The sequence below is a fragment of the Cyanistes caeruleus genome, chromosome 6, assembly GCF_971803275.1.
Source record: "Cyanistes caeruleus chromosome 6, bCyaCae1.hap1.1, whole genome shotgun sequence".
Classification (NCBI taxonomy): Eukaryota; Metazoa; Chordata; class Aves; order Passeriformes; family Paridae; genus Cyanistes; species Cyanistes caeruleus.
The window spans coordinates 7,688,756-7,710,665 of record NC_141706.1 but is presented as its reverse complement, the minus strand read 5'-3'; the positions used below and the strand labels follow the sequence as shown (position 1 = coordinate 7,710,665).

Genomic DNA, 21,910 nt, shown 5'->3' with positions numbered 1-21,910 from the left:
TTGTGTGTTTGACCATTTGTCAGAGTGAGTGTTTGTATGCTGTATAGAACTTGGAGGATCTTAAAATGCCTATGAAACCATAAAATAGTCACAGAACAAACAGGGAACAGCATTTCCCTGTGTCAGCTGGTCCCAGCTGAAAAGGCATTTGTGGTTATGAGGCTGAACCAGCATGAAGTTGACAACCAGCTTGTGGTCAGGTTTTTTGGGGTGATTTGGTCAACCCCAGCTCTTTTAGAACTGTTAGTGTTTCTTTAGAGCCATCAGCCGGCCTTGGGGCAGAACAGGACTTCCAGCTCCCCGAGGGCTGAATTGGAGTAACAAAAAACCGCCAGAAGTTCCCATTACAGGTCTCGTGAGCTGAACTGTGGAGTCTCTGCTGGATGAACAGGTTCTCCAGGGCTTTGTCCCTTCAGCTTGGTCTATGCCTGGTGCTCTTTGGATTTTAGCCGAATTCCACAGAGTTTGGGACTAACGGTGACTGCCTCAGGATCATGTGCCAGAGAAGCCAAATGAATTGATGCATCCTGGTTGTGATGCTGTTTACCATTTTCAATGTTGGATCATTCTAATATAATTGTTCTCCCCAATGATTGAAAATGATCAGAAACAACCATCTGGGGTGGACCCACATGGGACCTGATAGCCTGCTCACAGTACTTCAAAAAAAACAAAGGCCTGGAACTCGCAGCTTAATAGTTTATTAATATGTATTAATTAAAAATTAATAAATCCTGGTACTGGCTTGAACAGGCTTTAAATACTGTCTGGAACCCATACAAGAAATTCAGCCATGAAAATAGCAAAATAGTAATGCCAGGGTTATGTATTTGGTTTTTAAGCAAAGCTTAAAAAAGCTTTTTTTCTAACAAAGATGCTTTTATTTTTCCTAAATATATTGTTATTTTAGTTTTTCCTTATTATTTTTTTCAATTTATTTCCTCCTTTTTTTATTAATTTCTTTTCCCCCCTTACTCATTTTCCCCCTATTAGTCATTTTCATTTTTCCCCTTAATTTTTCACTGTTATTTTTTTTTCTTGTAATTATTTATTTTCACTTTGGTTTTTTCCTTCCTTTCCTTCCCCTTGCTTCCCCCTCCTTGTTTTTCCACCTCCCATTGTTTTTTTTCTCTCCCTTTGTTTCTCCTCTCCATTGTTTTCTTCTCTCCCCTGGTTTACCCCCCCATTTTCTCTCCCTCTGTAAATGAATAAGGGTACTTATTCATGTACCCTCCTCTTTATTAATTTCCTGTAATATATTTTCTAGTTCCTTAGTAATTTCCCCCAACTATTTTTTTCCAACCCATTTATTTGGCCTCTTATTTATCTTTCTTTTTTACCATTTCCCACCTCCCTTTTATTGTACTTTTTGTTTTTGGGTTTTTTGTTTCGTTTTTTTTTAGGTTTTTGTTTGGTTCTTTGTTAGGATTCTTTTGTTGATGTTGTTTTATGTGTTTTTGGGGCTTTTTATTTGTTCTTTTGGGGAGCATTTTGTTTGGTTTTTGGGTTTTTTTGGGGGGGGTGTTGTTTTTTGGGCTTTTTCGGTTTGTTTCTTTGGCGGTGGTGGTTGTTTTTATCTAATTGATTCCCCCTTATCCATCCATCTATCCATCCATCTATCCATCCATCTATCCATCCATCTATCCATCCATCTATCCATCCGGGTGGGGTTTTTAATCTTCATTTCGGCCGCTGTTTCCCGGTGTTTTCCTGCATCCCGAGGGTCCCCGGTCCCCCCGCGCGGGAAAGCCCCTCTCGTGCCCGTGACGTCACAGGGGCAGCCCCTCCTCGCGCCGCCTTTCCCCGCGCGGGGGCACCGCCCCTTTCGCGCTGCCGAGAGGCGTGTCCCGCCGCGGCCGCCGTACGCGCGATGTGGCCGGGGCGGGCGCGGCTCCACGTCAGCCATCGCCGGAGCGGCAGCGCCGCGGGCTCAGCTCCGCACCGGGACCGGCCCGACCCCACCGCCCAGTACGGAGCCGCACGGCCGGCCCGCGGCGGCCTCGCGGGACCGGGGGGAGGGGGCGGGCGCCGCTTCTCCGCTGGGCGCCGCAAGGCTCGAGGCCTCAGGGCCCCGCCGGCATCTTCCCGGTGACCCCCGGCAGGGCCCCGGGGGCGCGGGGCGCTTGTGGGAGGGTTTGTGGCGCGGGGAGGGCTCCGCGTCTCGGGGTTTACCCTGCGGAATGGCAGGCGGGCTCGGGCGTTCAGGGAAGTTTTGCCTCATAGCTTAAAATGCCCAGGTTTGGGCTGGAAGTAGGAACTGGAATATTAAGGGAGAAATACCCCTCAGCTGGCTGAGTTTGTCGGGTTTTTTCAGTAAACACTTTGAACACTCTGCATTGTAATTGTGCATCAGTAAAAAGGTGCGTTCTGAAGGTTCTGGTTCATTAGGTGTCCCCGTTCCTAAGGCTCCCCAGGGATGTAGGTGGCGAGCAGGCGTGGCTTTTTGTCTTCCTGGGCTCTATAAACTCTGTAACTTTCGATTTCCTGGAGTGCCGAGGCTCTGGCACAGGTTGCCCAGAGCAGCTGTGGATGCCCCATCCCAGGAAGTGTTCAGGGCCGATTTGGATGGGGCTCTGAGCAGCCTGGGCTAGTGAAAGATGTCCCTGCCCATGGCAGAGGGTTGGAATTAATTCATCTTCAAGATCCCTTCCTACCCAAACCGTTCTGTGACTCACCCCAGGTGACAGAGATATTATTGCTGCGGAGTTAAAACAGCACCTACATCTGCCTCCGTGTGAGCTCTCAATGATCAAACTGATTTCAAGTCTTTATGCCTTGCAAGGAGGAAATCCAGGTGGTGGTTCTCCCAGCTCTGTGTTTTAGGAGAGTTGTTTCACACTGCTGCTTTTCACACTCATTTATCACACTTCAGACACATGTTTGATTGTGATTTTGGAAATTTCTGCAGCTTAGGTCTTTGTGTGAGTAAGGATACCTGCACTGCTTTCACGAGGATCTACACTGTGGTCTGTGTGATTTGTTCTTGTAGGTGAAGGTGCTGGCTGCAGAGCTTTGAGGCAGGGGTTCTGGGTAGCAGCATAGGAAAAGTAAGCAAAAAAGCTGCTGCTGAGGCAAGAAAACAATTGGGAAAGACCTCTGAGATCATCAAATCCAACCTTTGACTGATCACCACCTCAACTAGAGAGAGCATGGCACTAAGTGCCACATCCAATCATTGAGTGGTTTATGTTGATATTTGTAAGCAGCAAAGTTACGTTATCTAGGCCTTAAAATACAGAATTCATAACAGAAATAGGAGTGTTTCCTTGAAAGTTTGTATTGCAGTTAGTTTTTGGGTGGTTGTTGTGCTGCTGATTGATGTGAATGGTTTGCTTCTGTGGAAAGAGGTAGCAACCCAGCTCAGGACAACTTCCCTGCTCAGGGTGAGGTTCTCTGGGTGTCCATTTCATGAGAAAAGGGAGTCTAAGACTTCCAGACAGTTAATGCCAATAAAAGCTGATTTATTTTGACACAATTTCTGTAGAAAGTACAAAATTGCTCATGTAAGAAACAGTAACAGTTTGCTTCGCTTGTGCTTGTCAGTATAGTAGCGCAGAATTAGCCAAGTAAGCTCAAGCTTGAGCATTTTTCATTACTTAAGAAATAGAATAAAAAGGTTGATTTAGTCCTAGATGTCTGTTATATAAAGAATAAACAAACATGGGAATGAAAATTGATACAACAAAAAGGTTGATTTGATCCTAGGTATCTATTATATAAGGAAAAAGCAAACATGAGAATGAGAACTGAGCTTAATAGCAGATTTTATTACCTGGACCACCAGGCACACAGAAACTTTGATAGATCTGTAGCCTTCTTGTCCTTTTTCATCATAAAAAGGCTTGGTTTCCTTGTTAGTGTCTAGTGGAGACAGTAGAGTTGAGCTGATCTAATGATCTCTGGCAGGTAAAAACTTCTCTCTCCATCACATTATCTTTTCTCCCATCCTTGGTTTCTGCTCTGTTGGATCTCATGCTCATCTTCAAGGCTTCCTGCATAGACTGATTCATCTTGTTAATTGAGTCCAGAACTTTATCTTTTTGTTTTTTCTTTTTCCTTTGAAGTTTTTCAGCTGATTTTGCAGCTTGGGTCGTTCACCTGGAGGGGCACAGAAGTGCAGGGAAGGTAGTGGGAATATACAGCTAGGATCAGGGAATGACTCCAGGATGGAGAATCTGCTGAATCCATTTGGCTTCAGCCAGGTGCCCTGTACACTTCTGTTATTCCTGACTATGCCCAAAATATTGGAAAGATTTTGTTCATTTTCTGTTGTCTCTGAAAAACGTCATGCTCTTCATCTTTGTGGTGCTCATGGGAATATTTTAGGGCTACAACAAAGCAAGAAGGCTTTTGCATGCAGCTTCTCAAGAGACCCAGCAATCCCTTCAAGCCATTAAGTCAGTTATAATAATGTTTTTGTGTTTGTTAATAAAATCTTTTAACTTTGGAATGGCTTTGTTTGCTTGGTTTTTAGGTTATCTGACAGTTGTGTGAAAATAATTCTTCCCTTGAGAGAACTCCTGTAACCCAGAGCCATGACTGCTGCAGAGAATGTGTGTTACACATTGATCAATGTTCCCATGGACTCAGAGCCACCTTCTGAAATCAGCTTAAAAAATGACCTAGGCAAGTATTGACAGTGATTGAAGGATGCTCCATCTTACCTGAATTATTCTCTCATCCTGCCTTTCCTAGAGTATTTACAGTTTATAAGCTAAAACAAGTCAGTTTGATGTTTATTTTCTGTTGAGTTCTGGAAGATGTATGTTCCTGTTTGCTGTGTTTTGAGAAACTTCGTGATATTAATTTATGTGCTTTGGTGTACTCCACAGTCTGTGCAAAATCTGATTTTTTTGTTTTTGTTTTAAGAGTTTTAACTAATACCTGCTTGGGCTAAGGCAGATTTGAACAGATTTTTTTGGAATAAGCAACAAATTGTGTTGTCATTTGTTCAGTGCACGGTGGAATGTGCTGGCCAAAAACAACAGTGTTAGTTTCTGGTATATGTGTGACACCAGAGCACACTGCAGTATCCTGGTATAAATTTAAACATTAAAACAGCCTTGGAATTTGAACTCTTTCAATTCCAATATATTGATCTCAGACTGAGTCTGAATTCCATGCTTGTTTTTAAATATCTCTTGCTTCCTCTTTATCATTTAATAGAAGTAAAGGCATGGATTTTATTGATATGCTGTATTTCACTCCTTCAGAGGGGTTTGTGTCTTCTGACACTGAAGATCAGTATGCCTGTTAAAATAGCTGTGACATGTCAGCCTTCCTCACTTCATTTCCTCCTTTAGAAAAAGGAGATGTCAAGTTGAAGACAGAGGCCTTGAAGAAAGTAATCATTATGATTCTGAATGGTGAGAAGCTGCCTGGGCTCCTGATGACCATCATACGTTTTGTTCTGCCTCTTCAAGACCATACTATCAAAAAACTGCTGCTGGTGTTCTGGGAGATTGTGCCAAAGACCACTCCAGATGGCAGGCTCCTGCAGGAAATGATCCTAGTGTGTGATGCATACAGAAAGGTAGCCTCTTGTTTATTTCATTGGTTATTCCTCTGCCAGATCTTTATAGAAGGGGTATCATTTTATGTTACTGAATAAATATAAACATTGTTTGTGCTCAGCATTTCCTTCCTATCAGTTGTGTCTCAGTGCTTCAGAGTTGGCTAACTGCAGACAGGCAGCAGATCTATTACCAAGGGGTTTTGTGTTCTTTTACTGGTACAACTTAACAAAAATTTAGTGTTCTCTTTCCTTGTCAGTGAACATCAGAGGTGAGGGGGAACATAGTTATCATCTTCCAGGCATCTTGGGACAAGCCATGGGTCATAGAAGGACACTGTTGTGCTATATTTGGGAACACCTTCATGAAGATATTAACTCTGGGACTGGGTTGGAAACAGATGAGCTAATATATACAAGAAGTTTGTATCCAATGTGCAGGAATGCCCACAGGCTGAGCTTTCACAGCCATGGTAATCAGAGAAAATAAATACAATCCAGAAAAAAAATCCTACATGCTTTGTAAGTTTTATTGCACATAAATACATGTTTTTAAATATTGTGGGACAGCAGCGCTTTAAGAAAGCATTTCTTGAGAAAACAGGGAGATGTCGTTGGAGATGTTGGGAGCTTGTGCCATGTGAAAGCCAAGTGTGGGAGAAGGTGGCAAGTGCATGCATCTGGAGAGTCTGGCATTTCAGATATGTCTCCTGTTGCTTTTAGGATCTCCAGCACCCAAATGAGTTTATCCGAGGCTCCACTCTCCGCTTCCTCTGCAAGCTGAAGGAAGCAGAGCTGCTGGAGCCTTTGATGCCGGCCATCCGCGCGTGCCTGGAACACCGGCACAGCTACGTGCGCCGCAACGCCGTCCTGGCAATCTACACCATCTACAGGTAAATGCAGAAACCAGGCACAATCCTGCTTGCACAAGGCCAGGACTGCCTTTGGTTTTTGAGGACTCAAATATTTATTGCTCCCTAATGTGGTGCTTAGAATTTTCTGTTTGTTTGCCTTTTCTCTGCTATCTAATGGGAATCCTCGGGTTCTGCTCCTTTCCAGCAGCTCTTTTAATTACAGTTTTCTCTTGTAAAGGAACTTTGAACACCTTATACCTGACGCTCCTGAACTCATCCACGATTTCTTGGTGAATGAGAAAGATGCAAGCTGCAAAAGAAATGCATTTATGATGCTAATTCATGCAGATCAGGTAAGGATACCTGCCTTCAAAGTAATTTGGTTTAATAATTGTAAATATGCTGGGTAACTAGCCAGTAGTTTGTTAGTAATACAAACTACTTTTATTCATAAAAAAAAATGTATGATAGTGTTACTGCTTTTGTGGGATATTTGGTGGTGATAATGTTGGTCTTTAGTGCTCTCTTTATTTTAAATGAGAACTACTCTATTTGGTGAAGGTGCTGAAAAATGTGAGCATAACCACCCTGAGAAGCACTCCATTATCTGCTGTTCTGAAGCTTTTTTAGTTGTATGGGAAAGAAATGGCAATTTCTGTTTAGTGTTTTGGATTACTTGTTCTACAGGAAATTGCCTTTTGTGCCTAATTCCCATTAGTCTGTCTCTCTTTTTGCCCTCTATAGTCAGGATGGATTATTTTGCTCTTTAGGTCTACAGTGTTTTCCTAAATCGTTGAAGTGTTGCATAAAGGCTGTTTCGTATTTTGATTTTTGGAATGTGTTTTGATTTAAGACTCAACTACATGAGCAACCTCTGAATAATGTAAAATAATTTATGTTCTGTTTGTGTAGGATCGAGCTTTGGATTATTTGAGTACCTGTATTGACCAAGTGCAGACCTTTGGTGACATACTGCAGTTGGTTATTGTTGAACTAATTTACAAGGTAAAAGGGAAATGTTGTGGCACATTTGAAATAAATGCACATGTTAATTTACAGAATTATATTAGACTTTTTAAAAAGGGATAGAATGTTGCTGGGGAAGGGATTTAGCTGGCTTCTTGTCCATGTCAGGAATATGTCATTGCATAATACAGCTGAATAAGATTTGTCTCTTGAAATGATAGTGTTCAAGTGTGCACTGTATAGAGCAATAAGTCTCACCAGATTTGCTGTGATGGGGACTGTATTATCAGAGTGGTCTTCATGGGCATGAGCAAGGCATCTCTTAGAGAAGCTGTTAGAAGCTCTGCCCTTCCTTTCAATGGGAAATTTTAAGACCCTGTGGCATTGCTCAGAGTTGTTGAGAATAGCTTTAGAAGAGCTTTTGTAATTAGATTTTTACAGCTGTGAATGAGAAAATATTGTCACCTTTTGATTAATTTTGTCGTCTCTTGTAAGACAGTGGAGCAAGTGAGCTGTAGGATTGCTCTTTTCTTTATGTGCCAACCATAGATCATTTTTTATCAAGGTCTGTCATGCGAATCCGTCAGAGAGAGCTCGGTTCATTCGCTGCATCTACAACCTCCTGCAGTCCTCGAGTCCTGCAGTGAAGTATGAGGCTGCAGGTACTCTGGTTACACTCTCCAGTGCACCCACAGCAATCAAGGTATGAAAGTGATGTTTCCAGTGCACTGAAATGAGTGCTGTGTGATGCATGTTGATACTTAGGAGTGAGGGCTAGGTAGCCTGGGCTGTGCAACACTTCTCAGGTGGAACACTGTCTTAAAGTATCTCTTAGAACTGACCACAAAAAAAGACTGAGCAGACCTGGAGCTAGTGGACTTCTTGTCACTTTGGTAGGGGACAAGCTTGAACACTGTGCGGACTGTTGGACAAGCCTACAATCTACTTGGCCTAGTTAGCAAAGCAGACTACAGCTGAAGATTTCTGAGATTGGATGAAATTTTTTACTCTTGAATATGACTAATTTCAGACCAGGGTAGAAGCATAAAGCAGTGAAGATTCGTGTTGATTACTGATTGACCTGGGGTTCTTAGTTCTGTATTTGTACAGCTGATTACTTAAGGTCACTTAGAAATTTTGAATTTGTATGGAAATTTAAAAGATAGGTTATGCATACATTTACAGCATTGTAAAGTGTAATTTCCAGAGGTCAGGGAAAGTATGAATTATAACATTCTTGGTTTGGCATACTCGATTTTGTTGAGTAGACACACTGTACATAGAAGCTGTCATTAAAACTTAATTTAGATAGGCTAACACTGCCAACTCTTTTAAGTTGGTTTTCATGCCCTCTTGCATATTTCACAGCTGACCCAAAGCATGTCATATAACCTATCTTACATCTTTCTTTGAAGTCAAGTCTGTGTACAGTAAGCTGATGCCGTTGTGTGCCTTTACGTGTGATTTTTGTAACATGGTGGACAAAAAAATTTAAAGTCTGTTTATCGAGTTAATTTCTGTGCCAACTATGAGTAACTGCTTTAATGGTAAAATAGAAGGAGTCTTTTCCTCACTTTCAGAAATTTTTTCAGTTTCTCCTCTTCTTGACTAAAAAAATGTTTTGATCCTTTTAATTTTAGGCTGCTGCCCAGTGCTACATAGATTTGATTATTAAAGAAAGTGATAATAATGTGAAGCTGATTGTCTTGGATCGGTTGATTGAGTTAAAAGAGCACCCCTCCCATGAACGAGTGTTGCAGGTAAGTAAGCTGTCTCTTTCCTGTAAGTCTTAGGAAAGAAAAGCCTTTAATAACAAAGCTTCCATTGCAATGTATGGAGAAAAGAGCTTCCTAAGTTTCAGTTTTCTATTGGTATGTTTTTGGTGAAAACATCTTGGATGAACTTTTATGCTTATGACTTGGCTGCTTGTATTGTCTGCATAAGAATGAACAATGACAAGTGCTGTCCTGGTTGTGGGGTTTAATGGTGCATAGGAGACTGGTATGTAGGTGTAGAATGTATTGGGTGAACACTGAGAAGTTCTAATGCTTGTTGCTTGCTTGTCAGTAAATCATATATTATGTATCCAGAAAGGCTTTGAAAATCCTTGAGGACTGAAAATTAGAATTGTATGAAGAGGAAGTAATTTTTAAATGGCAAAACACTTGGTTATTTTTTCAGGATCTGGTTATGGACATCCTCAGAGTGTTGAGCACCCCAGATCTAGAGGTGCGCAAAAAAACCCTTCAGCTGGCTCTGGATCTTGTGTCTTCAAGAAATGTGGAGGAGGTAAATGACATGTACTTTTGATTCATTACACTGTTTTCTTTCTTTTGAAAAATGACACTTTTTAAAAAATTTGATTTGGTCTTTTCTGCAGCTTGTGATTGTTCTGAAGAAGGAAGTGATTAAAACTAATAATGTGACAGAGCACGAAGATACAGACAAGTACAGACAGCTTCTGGTTCGGACACTGCACTCCTGTAGTGTTCGCTTCCCAGACATGGCTGCAAATGTTATTCCAGTGGTATGCAAATAGTTCATTATTTTGTCATTAAATGTGTTACACCTATACCCAACACCTGCAGAACTGCTGGAGCTCAGGTGTTCCTGATAGTGACCTCACAGAAGCAATGCTGGTTTTAATTCCTAAGGAAACATAGGACTTTTGATGCTGTAATTGTTCATCTTCTGAGACTATTTTTATATGTTTTTGAAGAACATGAGCTGAAGAGGACCTTTAAAAGTGCAATAATTTGTATCACTAGGAAAATAGTTTGGGAATATGATAGTTGGTACTTGTTTGCTATGTTTACTATGTTTGCTATGTCACTGTGTTTAGTACTTAAGGTTGTTTGACCTCAGGTTTTTTTCATTGGAGATACATAAGGAGTTTTATTTTTCTGAACATAGAAGGGAAGTGTTATTGTACAAGCTTCTCTGTGCTGCTGTTTGTGCTGATGTTCACCCTTCTGTGGCAGCTGATGGAGTTCCTCAGTGATAACAACGAAGCGGCAGCCGCCGACGTCCTGGAGTTTGTGCGGGAAGCGATCCAGAGATTTGATAACCTCAGACCTCTTATTGTTGAGAAGATGCTTGAAGTCTTTCACGCTATTAAATCTGTCAAGTGAGTCCACAATATGATATCAAACAGACATTGGAGCACCCGTGGCTCACTTGCATTGAATGTATTAAATATGTACCAAAATCCACGTGACCCACAGAGAGTGACTGAAACTGAGATATTTTGGAGTAGAGGATTTCTAGGTACAGCTTTCTTCTTGCCTACTTGTACAAGAGATAAATTGGGTATTTGTTCCACTGAATAAGGAAATTCAATTTTTATTTCTATAATGCAGTTGTTAAAGGTAATTCCACATGCTAGGAAATAGTGTTGTTGATGAAGGCCAAACATAAAGCAATATATTTGTTAAAACAGAATTCCTGAGGAATTTGGATTTGTAGGCAACTGGAAATACTGTACATTTATTAGAAAACCTAAACTAACATAGACTGAACTTCACAAACTATAAAGCTTTTTTAGTACCTTTCAGGGCTCTAAAAACTTTGCTTGCTGATGGGTCTGTAAAGGTTAAGTCATATGAGAATTTCTGTGTATCAGAAGAGCACTCTGTCATTCTCCTAATACACAGAAAACTCTGAATCCATCTCCATGGTAATCTCATTAAGAGGGGTAAAAAAGCCTTCTGAAGCTTTGCTGTTCTCTTCCTAATCTTCATTCTTGTTCTGGTTTTTTATTTTCTCCTCTATAATGGAAAAATTAGTTTGTCTCAGTTAAATGGAGAATTTAGAGCTGACTTTATTCACATGCAGCAGAGTATTTCATTATGATCACAATAAAATTTAATTTTGTGTATGTCAGGATTGACACAGATGGAAATAAATATGTGTTGTGCTATATTAGGAACGGCCATGGAAGCACGACACTGACTCTCTTCTGGGTTGCACAAGAGAGCAAGTTTTATTATTCCAGATCTTCTTTTATAGACAGGTCTGAGAAGGTCTGAGAGGTAAAACTCTCATTGGTCATTAAACCAACACATCACCATCACTAGTCTATTGGGAACAACACCCCTTGACTGTTTTTTACAAGTAAACAAGGATCCAAACAAAACCTGCAAAAGTTGTTTTCCCTCTTCAAGGACTGTTTGGATTCCTCCTTATGATTTCTCATGCAAGAGTGAGAACCTTGTGTGACTTAGTTTCACACAGGCTCAAGCTGATTCCTGAAGCCTAAAAATCTCTTATTTGACCATTATCAGTTGCCATAAATATGTAGCAGAGAATAGATCTAATTTGATGTACTTGTTCATGAATTTACTGAGGCTGAAAGGATAATTGCTTTTGATTTAACCTGCTTTTGTCAGTTGTGTCCTTTGAAACTGGCCTTACTACCTGACCATAAGTCACTTTTCTTGGTGCTAGTTTGACTATATCATGAAAGCATGATTTAAGTTACTATTCTTGTCTTAGGATTTATCGAGGAGCATTATGGATCCTTGGAGAATATTGCAGCACAAAGGAGGACATACAAAGTGTAATGACAGAGGTTCGCAGATCACTCGGAGAGGTCTGTGTATTTTGGGGTTTTTCTGTTTACTGGCTCTTCATGTTTTTTCCTGCCATTATGCAGTGGGTTTTTTTAAGAAAAAGGTATTTTAGAAAGATAAGTAAGATGCAACAATGTTTAGAGGATTTGTGATGTGTGATGGCATGTGCACAGGAAATCTTAAGTAAAAAGCAGTCAGGGTTTTGCATTCACTATTCTTTTTTTTCAAGTAGCATACTTGAACTGCTATTCAGCTCAATAAGTGATATCTATTAAGAAAAGGATTGGGAAATTCCTTATTTCAGAAAATTCTGGCAGTTTTAAGATATGATTTAATTATATCCAGTAGCAAAGAAAAAGTGCTTTAAATCTGGGTTGTTCTGAGAGGAAGACTTCTCTGACAAAATCCAATTGATGAATGAGAGCTTTGTTGCATGTGTAGGAAGCTTTTGTATGTTTTTCAATATCTGCTTATTTCCTCAAATTCTCCCCAAACCATTGCACTGTAGTTGACATTTTGTTTATAAAAACTTCAGTAATAGCAGATAATTTTTATTAAAACCTTCTGCAGAACAAAAATGTATATTTTAAATGTAACAGTTTCTTCCTGCTCATTTCTAGATCCCAATAGTAGAATCTGAAATCAAGAAAGAAGCTGGTGAGCTCAAACCTGAAGAAGAGGTGTCTGTGGGTCCAGCCCAAAAATTAGTGACAGAGATGGGCACTTATGCAACACAAAGTGCTCTTAGCAGTTCCCGACCTGCCAAAAAGGAAGAAGACAGGTATTTATGATTTCATGCCTGGCCAGGAATGTCTTGGTTAATTTTTATCTTTTTTCATTTGAGTGGTGTTATCTCTCATAGAGAGTTCAGTGGTTGAGGAAATTTCCTGTTTGAAGGTATTTTCCCAACTAGATGGTATCCAATAGGAAGTTGCCCAGTTGCTTAGGATTTATAATCAAAGCTTACTGTATCAATAAGAACTTTATTAATAATGATATCCCAAATTCTAGTTGTTTTTTTTACACAGAAGGCTTTCTCACAGTTTCAGTTGGATACAGAGATACTGCCTTCAGATTAAAATATTTTCTTCCCTTTATATCACCTTGCACTCCTACATCTATCTCTCTAGTCCATGTGGAAGTGACTGTGTGACTTGTAAAAATCTCTGTGTATGGAAAATGACTTTGAGAAGTAAAATACCCAACCTTTTGGGGTGTTTCAAGCTTATTTTGCTTGTACAGTATCAAAGTTAAGGTATCTAGAGAAGTAGGCTGAAGATTGTCAGCCAAAAGTAGTTTTCTGAATATCATTTGTCTTTGCAGACCTCCCTTACGAGGATTCTTGCTGGATGGAGATTTCTTTGTTGCGGCTTCCCTTGCTACAACTTTAACCAAGATTGCTTTGCGTTATTCCTCCCTAGTTCAGGAAAAGAAGAAACAAAATGTGAGTCATCTCTTGTGTTTTCACATTCAAGGAAGAGCTGCTTGTTGCTCTTTTCTTTTAAACAGATGCAAAACAGGTTAAGTCCAAAGTGAAGTGCCATTTATGTGATTGGATAATAATGATAGTTTGGATCACAAACAGGGCCTGCTGCTATCCAGCCATTTTTCTAAATCATTCTGCTTGGTTTCAGATAGCAAGTACTAAAAAACTAAGCAATCTGTTCAGAGACGTTATGATTCAGTTAATTCACACCTTTTTATAAATGTCAAAAGTCAACACTTCTTTAAAGCTGTGGAAAATGCAATAACCTTCTTCCATTCTCTTTGTGCTCCTTCTCAGTCCTTTAATGCTGAAGCTATGCTGCTGATGGCCACTATTCTCCACTTGGGAAAGTCTTCTCTTCCCAAGAAGCCAATTACAGATGATGATGTGGATCGTATTTCATTGTGTCTGAAAGTGTTGTCAGAATGTTCTCCTCTCATGAATGACATTTTCAACAAGGAATGCAGGCAGTCTCTCTCTCACATGCTGTCAGCCAAGCTAGAAGAGGAGAAACTTTCCCAGAAGGTGAGCTGTTATAAGGGTGTAGCCATAAACACCTGGAGTTTTTACAGATGTTCACGTCCAAGCTGGTCCCAGAAATGTCACCATTTGACCCTCTGTGTAGGTCATACATTATTTGACCGGTTTTTCTATGCTAAGGAATGGAATTCACTGTGAATTCTTGAAATATTCTCTTCCTGCAGAAAGAATCTGAGAAGAGGAATGTGACAATTCAGCCAGATGATCCCATTTCCTTCATGCAGCTTACTGCTAAAAATGAAATGAGCTCAAAAGAAGACCAGTTCCAGCTTAGCCTTCTTGCAGCAATGGGAAACACACAGAGGAAAGAGGCTGCTGATCCTCTTGCTTCCAAACTTAATAAGGTAGTGGGAAATCAGTGCTTTAATTATATACATGGGATCACTTTGGGAATTGCTGACTGGAACTGATGAACCAGACTCTGCTGGTTGATTGGGAAGACCCAGGTATATCCTGGTTGGGATCAGGAAAAAAAGAAAAGCACTTGTGCTTATAGTTGATATCTTCTCAAATGGGGACAGGAAGAACAAGAAGGAGACTTGGAGAGTGCTGAGCTGGTGGAATGTGGAGAAGAAATTAGGGTTTGCTGGTTTTAAGATCCTGATAAAGCTCATGGAAAAGGGGGCAAGGATGCCAAAAGTGATTAAGATCCTCTCTTTGGCTGCTGTATCCTATTGCCAAGTGCAGTGCATCCTTATTTCACCCTTTATGCCTTTTTTTTCTGCCGATTAGCAGAACCTGCTGAGGAGGTTTAAAGAGAAAAAATTACTTGAGTTATTCAGCAGTTAAGAGTTAAACCCCCAGACTTTGAAATACTAGATGAATTATTTTTGATGTTTAAAATCACCTTTTCATTTTAAGTCAGCATTTCTTGTCCTGCTGATCATCTTAAGAATAAATGGCTTTACAGTTCATATTGTAGGATCCTTTAAGTTCAGAATACTCGAGAGAGAAATACCTCTCCCTTCTGGAGAGGGTTTAAAATTGTATTGTGTATGCAGGGGGGTGTGTGAAGGAAGGCTACTTGTTTTGGAGGGCCAAACTAAAGAATAATAAATTTAACTTTATTCTTATTTTTAGTCATTATTTGAATGATTCTGTGTTTTAAACTGGTTTCTGAGAAGGTGTATCCCTTGGCATGTGTCACAGGTCACTCAGCTGACAGGTTTCTCAGACCCTGTGTATGCAGAAGCCTATGTCCACGTCAATCAGTACGACATCGTGCTGGACGTGCTCGTGGTCAACCAGACCAGTGACACCCTGCAGAACTGCACTCTGGAGCTGGCCACGCTGGGTAAGGAGGGCTGGACTGCTGCAAACAAAACAGCTCTGGGGTTTTGGGAATTGGGCATTACCCTGCTGTAAGGAATTCCTGAAACATTTCCAAGGTGATGCCACTTAGTCACCATTTTGAATGCCTTTAAAAATACACTTTTTTAAATATTTGGTGGAAGTTTTATATGTACTGACAATGCAATCTGATGATATCAACTATAGTCAGATTTTATCACTAAAAACATAGTGTTCCATTTCCCCTTCTCCTTTTTTCCTGAAATATAGACAGGTTTTTTGATATACTTATTTTTCATTGTGCTGCTACCATAGAGAGGAAGATAAAAATAGGTCAAAATCCCAACTAGTATGGAGTAGAAAGCCATCTGCCCTTGGTGGTTTTTGCACTCAGCCTGAAATACTTAAATACTTGATTTTACTCAACTGAAACCATTCCCTGTACCAACAGCTGTACCAGAGTCTTGCTTGGACAATCCTGAGGCTTCATTAGCTTCTCTTAGAGGAGTCACTGGAGCAGATAATTCAAGAACAGTAACCAGCTTCTTATTAGTTGTCCCCTGCTTTGGCAGTCAAGAGCTGAAATGCATTTACAATCAATATGCTAGGAGAACTCATGTTACATACTTTTCACTATTGTGAATATGACTGGAGGGGCATAACCTTTCTCCTAAAATTCTGTAAATCATTAGATGAGACTAATGATGGAAATAACTCAAAAGAATGCATTATTTAATAGGTTGTATTTTTCTATTTGTCAGCTCAGTTAAGTGGAGTTTTGTATTTCCCAGCTGATGTACTGCAAAAGCTGACTTGAGGCATCACTCCATTGTGTGGAGCTCATGCTGTTCATGCTGTGTTCTCAAATTGCAGTTTGATAGAACTAAGGAGTCTTTCCAATTGCTTGCTGAAGGGTTAGTAAAAATGCATCCCTTAGTGTTTTCTTGGAGCAATTATATTCAGAATCAAGGAGTTCTTTGACCTGTTTATAAATAGCTTAGTGCCTAGTGCTGGACATTGTACTTTGGGTTTGAGGCACTTGACTAAAGGGTTGGGCTTTACGATGATGTCAGTGATTAAAATACAAGGTAGAATTAACCATTTCCTTGTTAAAAAATTAATACTAAGCTCCATCCAAAGCCCATTTAATTCAGTATTTGTTTTCAGTGAGGTTTGGGTGAACACACCAATATTTTAACTGAAATTTGTATGTAATATAATTTATCTTGCAATTAGAAAACCATAAAAAAAACCCCAACCAATTCCAAATCAACTAATATCTTTATGGTGGTGTTTAGTGCAGCTCTGTAGATGCAAATACTGAATGTCAAGAAAATAAAAAGCTGTTGTTCCGAAAGCTAAGTTCATTGTGTACTGCTAATGTTCCCTGATCCCCATCTCCCAATTTCTTTACACAGGTGACTTGAAACTTGTGGAAAAACCATCTCCTCTGACACTTGCTCCACATGATTTTGCAAACATTAAAGCTAATGTCAAAGTCGCTTCAACAGAAAATGGAATAATTTTTGGTAATGTTGGTAAGTAAACAATTCCGTGTGCAAAATTAACATGAATGCATTGCATTTTTAACTGCTTAATGAGCTCAAAAATAAGTAAAACCCTTCATATTGGGAGAAGAAATTAAATTACAATGCAAGAATATTTTGTGATGATTTTAAAAGAAAAATTTATATCACTGTTACTTAAATCCATTGTAGAATGTGCTACCTCTAGGATGATGGTCAGCATGAGATTGAGCAAGGGTTGACTGTTGTTAACTGGCAGGTGATACCTCAGCACCCTTATTAAGTGCAAAGTCACTTTTTGGAACATTCAAAAATGGTTTTTTGTGTTCTCTTGCAGTGTATGATGTCTCTGGAGCAGCCAGCGACAGAAACTGTGTGGTTCTCAGTGATATTCACATTGACATCATGGATTACATCCAGCCTGCTTCCTGTACAGATGCTGAGTTCAGACAGATGTGGGCAGAATTTGAGTGGGAAAACAAAGTTAGTTTTTTATTCTGTATGTTACTTTGTTGACGAGATACAATTCTGTGTCTTGTTCCACAGCAGCATTATCTATTGCCACATAAACCTCGTTCATCATCCTCATTGGATGTTTGCCTCAAGTAGCTTAATCTCTTACAGCTATCTTATCAGCTTCACTAGCTTAGCAATGCAGTAACTGGGTTTTTGGCTTGCAAAAGAGGTTGTGTGCATTGAGCTTTACCTCCTTTATGGAAGCTGTCCAAACTGACTGGTAATTGCTGTGTGTTTTGGCTCAAAGGTGAGATGGCAACAAGTGCAAGTTTGTGCTGAGGCTGCAGAATTACTCGTGCTGCTCAGCCTCTCCAGTTCTTAATCACGTTGTGTTGTGGGTTGCAAGGGAGCTCTGAAAGGTTGTTTAATCAACCCTGCCAGGGGGGCAGCAACATCTTTCAACACCTTGCTGCTTTGCAGTACTGCTGTAGCATAAAGTTCTGGATGCTGTGTAAGAGCAGCAAGATGGTGGGCTTCACTTCATAGTAACTGAGGGTGCCCAGACCTAAAAAAAAGGGTTGAAAGGAGATAATATCGTATAAGAATAGAGTAGAAGAATTAAACCAGAACAAGAGATATTTTACATGAACTGTAGCCTTGTGTGCTACATAGGTGTGCTTACTTGAGACTAGGTTTAAATGTCTTGGGGGGAATTGGTGCACAATATATTGTAATACATGATGTATGAAGCCTTAGCACTTTGTAAACTCCTTCTAAGAGATATGTTAAAAAACAAATTAAACAAGACACATAATATGCAAAATGATAAAGCCAAGGCAGCCCAGAGAACTTTGCTGCTAAAAGGGGAAGATGAAAGGAATCTTTATCACTGGTTAAAAGCAAACTTTGTACTAGGTATTGCTTTTTCTTGTTCTGGCAATGTGTAAACTGTATTCAGACAAGTACTGAATACACTGTTTGCTGTAAAGAATCTAGATGTTCAACAGAGTATCATATTCACCCAATAGGTTTTAGAAACTGTGGTAATGGCATGAAATTCTCCATCTTAACAAGTGTATGGCAGGAGAGACTTCCTATGATGCCACCACATGCCACACATGGAAGTGCATCCAGCTTACTGAGCATGCTGTTCCTCAAGGAGGAATGCAGAAGTGATTTCCTTTATAGAGCCCTGAAGAAGAGATTTCAGAAATACCTGAGGTGCTAATTAAAGAAATTGACGGGTTTTTTTCCTTCTTAAAGGTAACAGTGAATACAAATATCATTGATTTAAATGAATACTTACAGCACATACTGAAGTCAACTAATATGAAATGCCTGACTCCAGAGAAGGTGAGCTATTTCTTGAAGAGTTTTAGATACCTTTTTTAGTTCTTGTGCTTTATAATTTAATTTGTTCAACATTTGTTGTTAATATTTTTAGAAATGCCTGCTTACAATATGAAATGGTACATATACCTCAATGGTTTTACTCTGAAATAAGTAAAAGCAGATAAATGTTACCAAAATTCTCTGTTGTCCCAAGCTGGAAAACCAGAATATGCATTTTGATTCATAGTAGCTAAGCTGTAGCATAGACTTGATGTGATCATCCGTTTACATAAAGGGTTTTTTTTAGTAGCTCCATATTTCTTCCTTCTCTGACAAAATTTACCTTTCTTTTGGCAGTTTAGCCTTTTTGTTGTAAAGTGAAATAAATATGTAGAATAGCTACTTGCTGTTAATATATAGCATGTATGATAGCTATTACATGTATAGTAGCCAAATTAAGTATAGTAGCTGTTTAGCTTCTTTGCCATTTTGCTGTTGGTTAAAACAAACCATAAAATGCCCTCCTGCCTTGACTTGATGAATTCTGTAGACTGCAGAATTCCCAATGAATTCTAGAAGGCAGCCACCACTGTTTCCCAGTGCATGATTCCCACATGTTACAAAATGTTGCATGTGAAGAAAGAAGTTTAAACTCGATACATTGATAACTGCCATGTGAACTTGGGGCAAACCTAAACCGTGTTTAGAGGATTTTGGTCTTTTAAGAGTTCCCATGTGCTTTCCATAGGCACTTTCAGGCTATTGTGGCTTTATGGCAGCCAATCTTTACGCCCGTTCCATATTCGGAGAGGATGCCCTGGCCAATGTGAGCATCGAGAAGCCGATTCACCTGGGGCCGGAGGCGCCGGTCACTGGTCACATACGGATCCGGGCCAAGAGTCAGGTAATGGGGCTTCCTTGCCATCTTCACCCTTCTTAGGACAATGTACCAAGCACTCCTAAAGCTTTACAGTTTTTTTACAGTCATTTCTCTTGGTGTGTTACCCTAATATAGGGCTTTGCGCCAAGATTTCCCAATTTTGTCCATCGTGCTGCAAATAGGATTTTATATTTTATTTGCTTTAAATAAAGAGCAAATATGCCCCAGGGTTTCATGATGTTTTTCCTACCAAATTACACATTTCAGTGTCACACAGCGAGATACTGAATTTTTATTCATGTAATTGCTATTCACTGATTCCTTTTAAAAGCAACAAAATGCCAGGTGTTTTAGTAGGAATATTTTCTGTAGATAGATGAATCTTCTTTGGATTTTAGACTTTCTACCTCCCAACAAAAAAAAAAAAGACTAGGATTTGGAATAAATAAAGCAAAACCACCAGTGTACAATAGAAATATTTTTAACATACAGTGTATGGTAAAGGAGTATCTGAGAATTTTCATATTCAAAGAAAACATTTAGTTTATGTGATGTCACTGTAAAGATTTTGGACTGGTTTAAATTAAAAGTTTCTGATATGTTACCATGCCATTTCTACATAAGACTGTGTTCAATTACATAGCCAGCGTGGTTTCATCTTGAAATCATTGTGCTATTGAGTATGTGAATTTATTCACACAATTTCTTTTGATGGTTCTTCAGTTTCTGTGCAGTATTGGTCTGGCTCTGTGATTAAATTATTTTCCATAGCTGTGGTGCACTGAGTTTGCTGGTATCAGCACTGGCACTTTCAACAGTTGAATTTCAGTAACTGGACAGGCAGTTGTAGTTTCTCCCTTGGCAGTCCTCTTTCAATTGGTTGGAGGTCAAAAGGTTAAAATAAGTTTTATTCTTCTGCTTTTCATGTTGATAACACGTGTAACAGTTGCCAACTCAAGTTTCATTGTTTCAATAATATACGTAGACCCAGTGATAAGGAAGTGAGCACTATGAAATTTACAAGGAAGTGAACAGCTAGAAATTTCCATGCCACTGACTTCAGAGGTTTCTATAAATGGAACTGCCATTTTAATATAGATGAGATAAAGTTATTTTCAAGTGAAGTATTTGTGTCATGATTCTTGTCTTCCTTTTCGTTACAGGGAATGGCCCTGAGCCTTGGAGATAAGATCAATCTGTCTCAGAAGAAGACAGGTTTATAAATTTTACCTAATGTCTTTTCAGGTCTTTTACAGTTAACCTTAGGTATGTGGCTTTTGGGATCCAGAACATCTTATATTCTTCAGTGTTCTGTAATTGTAGAAGCCAAGCTTTTGAGCTGAAAGCATTCCAGCAGATAATTTATAGGTTCTCTATGATTGATATTGAGCAAATTTTGAATCTCCAGGGTTTTTTTTCCTTTGTCCTGGAAGTCATGTTTTCTTTGTCTCTAATATATACTGATGCTCACAGTACAATAAACAAATTATACCAGTACTGCTTTGTCTGTAAATTATAATCTCTGTATGATCTGATCGGTATTGAATATCTGTCCAGGGGTACTTTGATACTCTGAGAAAGTGGGAGTCTGTAGTAGCTTAAGTGTTTACAATAATGACTAGGCCTGAATATGTGAATGTGTGATCATGATTCTTAAAATATTCTGGTATGCCTAGGAGAATATAAATTTGCCAACTAAATTAAAGGCTGTATATTTTAGATGGTAATGTATTAACATGGCAACCAGACAAGCTTGTAGTATCAAAAAAGAGACTGTCAAAATTCAGCTCTTTCCAGCAAGTTGCAGAACCTTAAACTTTGTTTTGGAGGTGCTTTCCTAACAGCTTTATCCTGAGTAACATAACATTGCTGGTGGTGTTCTTGTTTTTCATTATGTGGCTAATGTGGAAAAGCCAGCCAAGTGCAGTGTTATGCTGTAGCAGCATAAGCAGTTTTTCAGTGAATGCAGCCATTGGCCACGTGTGTGAGCTCAGGAAGGAAAGATTCAGACTCATTATGAGCCTGCAATGAATTGAGCTATGTTGAAGAGTTGTGAGTGAAGGTCAGGTCAGGATGTTGGAGTGAGTTAACACCATATGGCTGCTAAATCTTATGCAAATTAGGAGTGGATTAAAACATAGAACTGTAGATTGGAAATACTGTTAGCTGTATCTATTCAGCATTAATTCTGAATTTGTTAAATTGTTCCAAGCAATTACTTCTACAGAAGAGTGTCCAGAGCCAGCAGTGCTCTTCCAGTTGGCTGAAATTCCTGCTGCTGGATTTCCACAGCTGTGACCTGCTCCGGAAGGACAGAAGAGAATATTCCGAGCTGATTCCCAAAACATTTAAGACCTCACTGATGAAAATACTTATTTTTCATTCTGAATAAGCACAAGGAGCACACATGTAAATTCTGAAATGAAATAGCCAGTATTTGATCTGGCTAAAGGATGCCCCTAGAAGTGCATTGCAAACCTGAGCATGGTTTTGCTGA

General features: G+C 39.5%; 1 protein-coding gene across 2 annotated transcripts; it reads left to right on the top strand.

The window, feature by feature from the left end:
* Positions 1 to 1,773: 1,773 nt before the first annotated feature.
* COPB1 (coat protein complex I subunit beta 1) lies at positions 1,774 to 20,910 on the top strand. 2 transcript variants are annotated; one of them, XM_086894381.1, is made up of 22 exons: positions 1,774 to 1,968; positions 4,475 to 4,626; positions 5,304 to 5,533; positions 6,236 to 6,405; positions 6,605 to 6,719; positions 7,279 to 7,371; positions 7,898 to 8,035; positions 8,973 to 9,092; positions 9,514 to 9,621; positions 9,713 to 9,859; positions 10,314 to 10,459; positions 11,827 to 11,923; positions 12,524 to 12,684; positions 13,227 to 13,347; positions 13,687 to 13,914; positions 14,094 to 14,273; positions 15,079 to 15,223; positions 16,638 to 16,757; positions 17,083 to 17,228; positions 18,465 to 18,554; positions 19,282 to 19,437; positions 20,577 to 20,910. In XM_086894381.1, the coding sequence occupies exons 2-22, from the start codon at positions 4,536 to 4,538 to the stop codon at positions 20,634 to 20,636; spliced, it is 2,862 nt and encodes a 953-aa protein (XP_086750507.1). In that variant the 5' UTR covers positions 1,774 to 1,968; positions 4,475 to 4,535; the 3' UTR covers positions 20,637 to 20,910. The 2 variants fall into 2 exon arrangements, with proteins under 2 accessions (XP_086750507.1, XP_023784393.1); XM_023928625.2 differs by lacking the exon at positions 1,774 to 1,968 and adding an exon at positions 1,990 to 2,360.
* The last annotated feature ends 1,000 nt before the right edge of the window (positions 20,911 to 21,910 follow it).

What these genes read in the sequence shown, in the direction of transcription:
- COPB1 (XM_086894381.1), top strand. Translation starts at nt 4,536, where the DNA reads ATGACTGCTGCAGAGAATGTGTGTTACACATTGATCAATGTTCCCATG. An exon ending in GCAATCTACACCATCTACAG is followed by an intron (nt 6,406 to 6,604) that starts GTAAATGCAGAA and finishes TCTCTTGTAAAG; the next exon opens with GAACTTTGAACACCTTATAC. An exon ending in TGCTAATTCATGCAGATCAG is followed by an intron (nt 6,720 to 7,278) that starts GTAAGGATACCT and finishes CTGTTTGTGTAG; the next exon opens with GATCGAGCTTTGGATTATTT.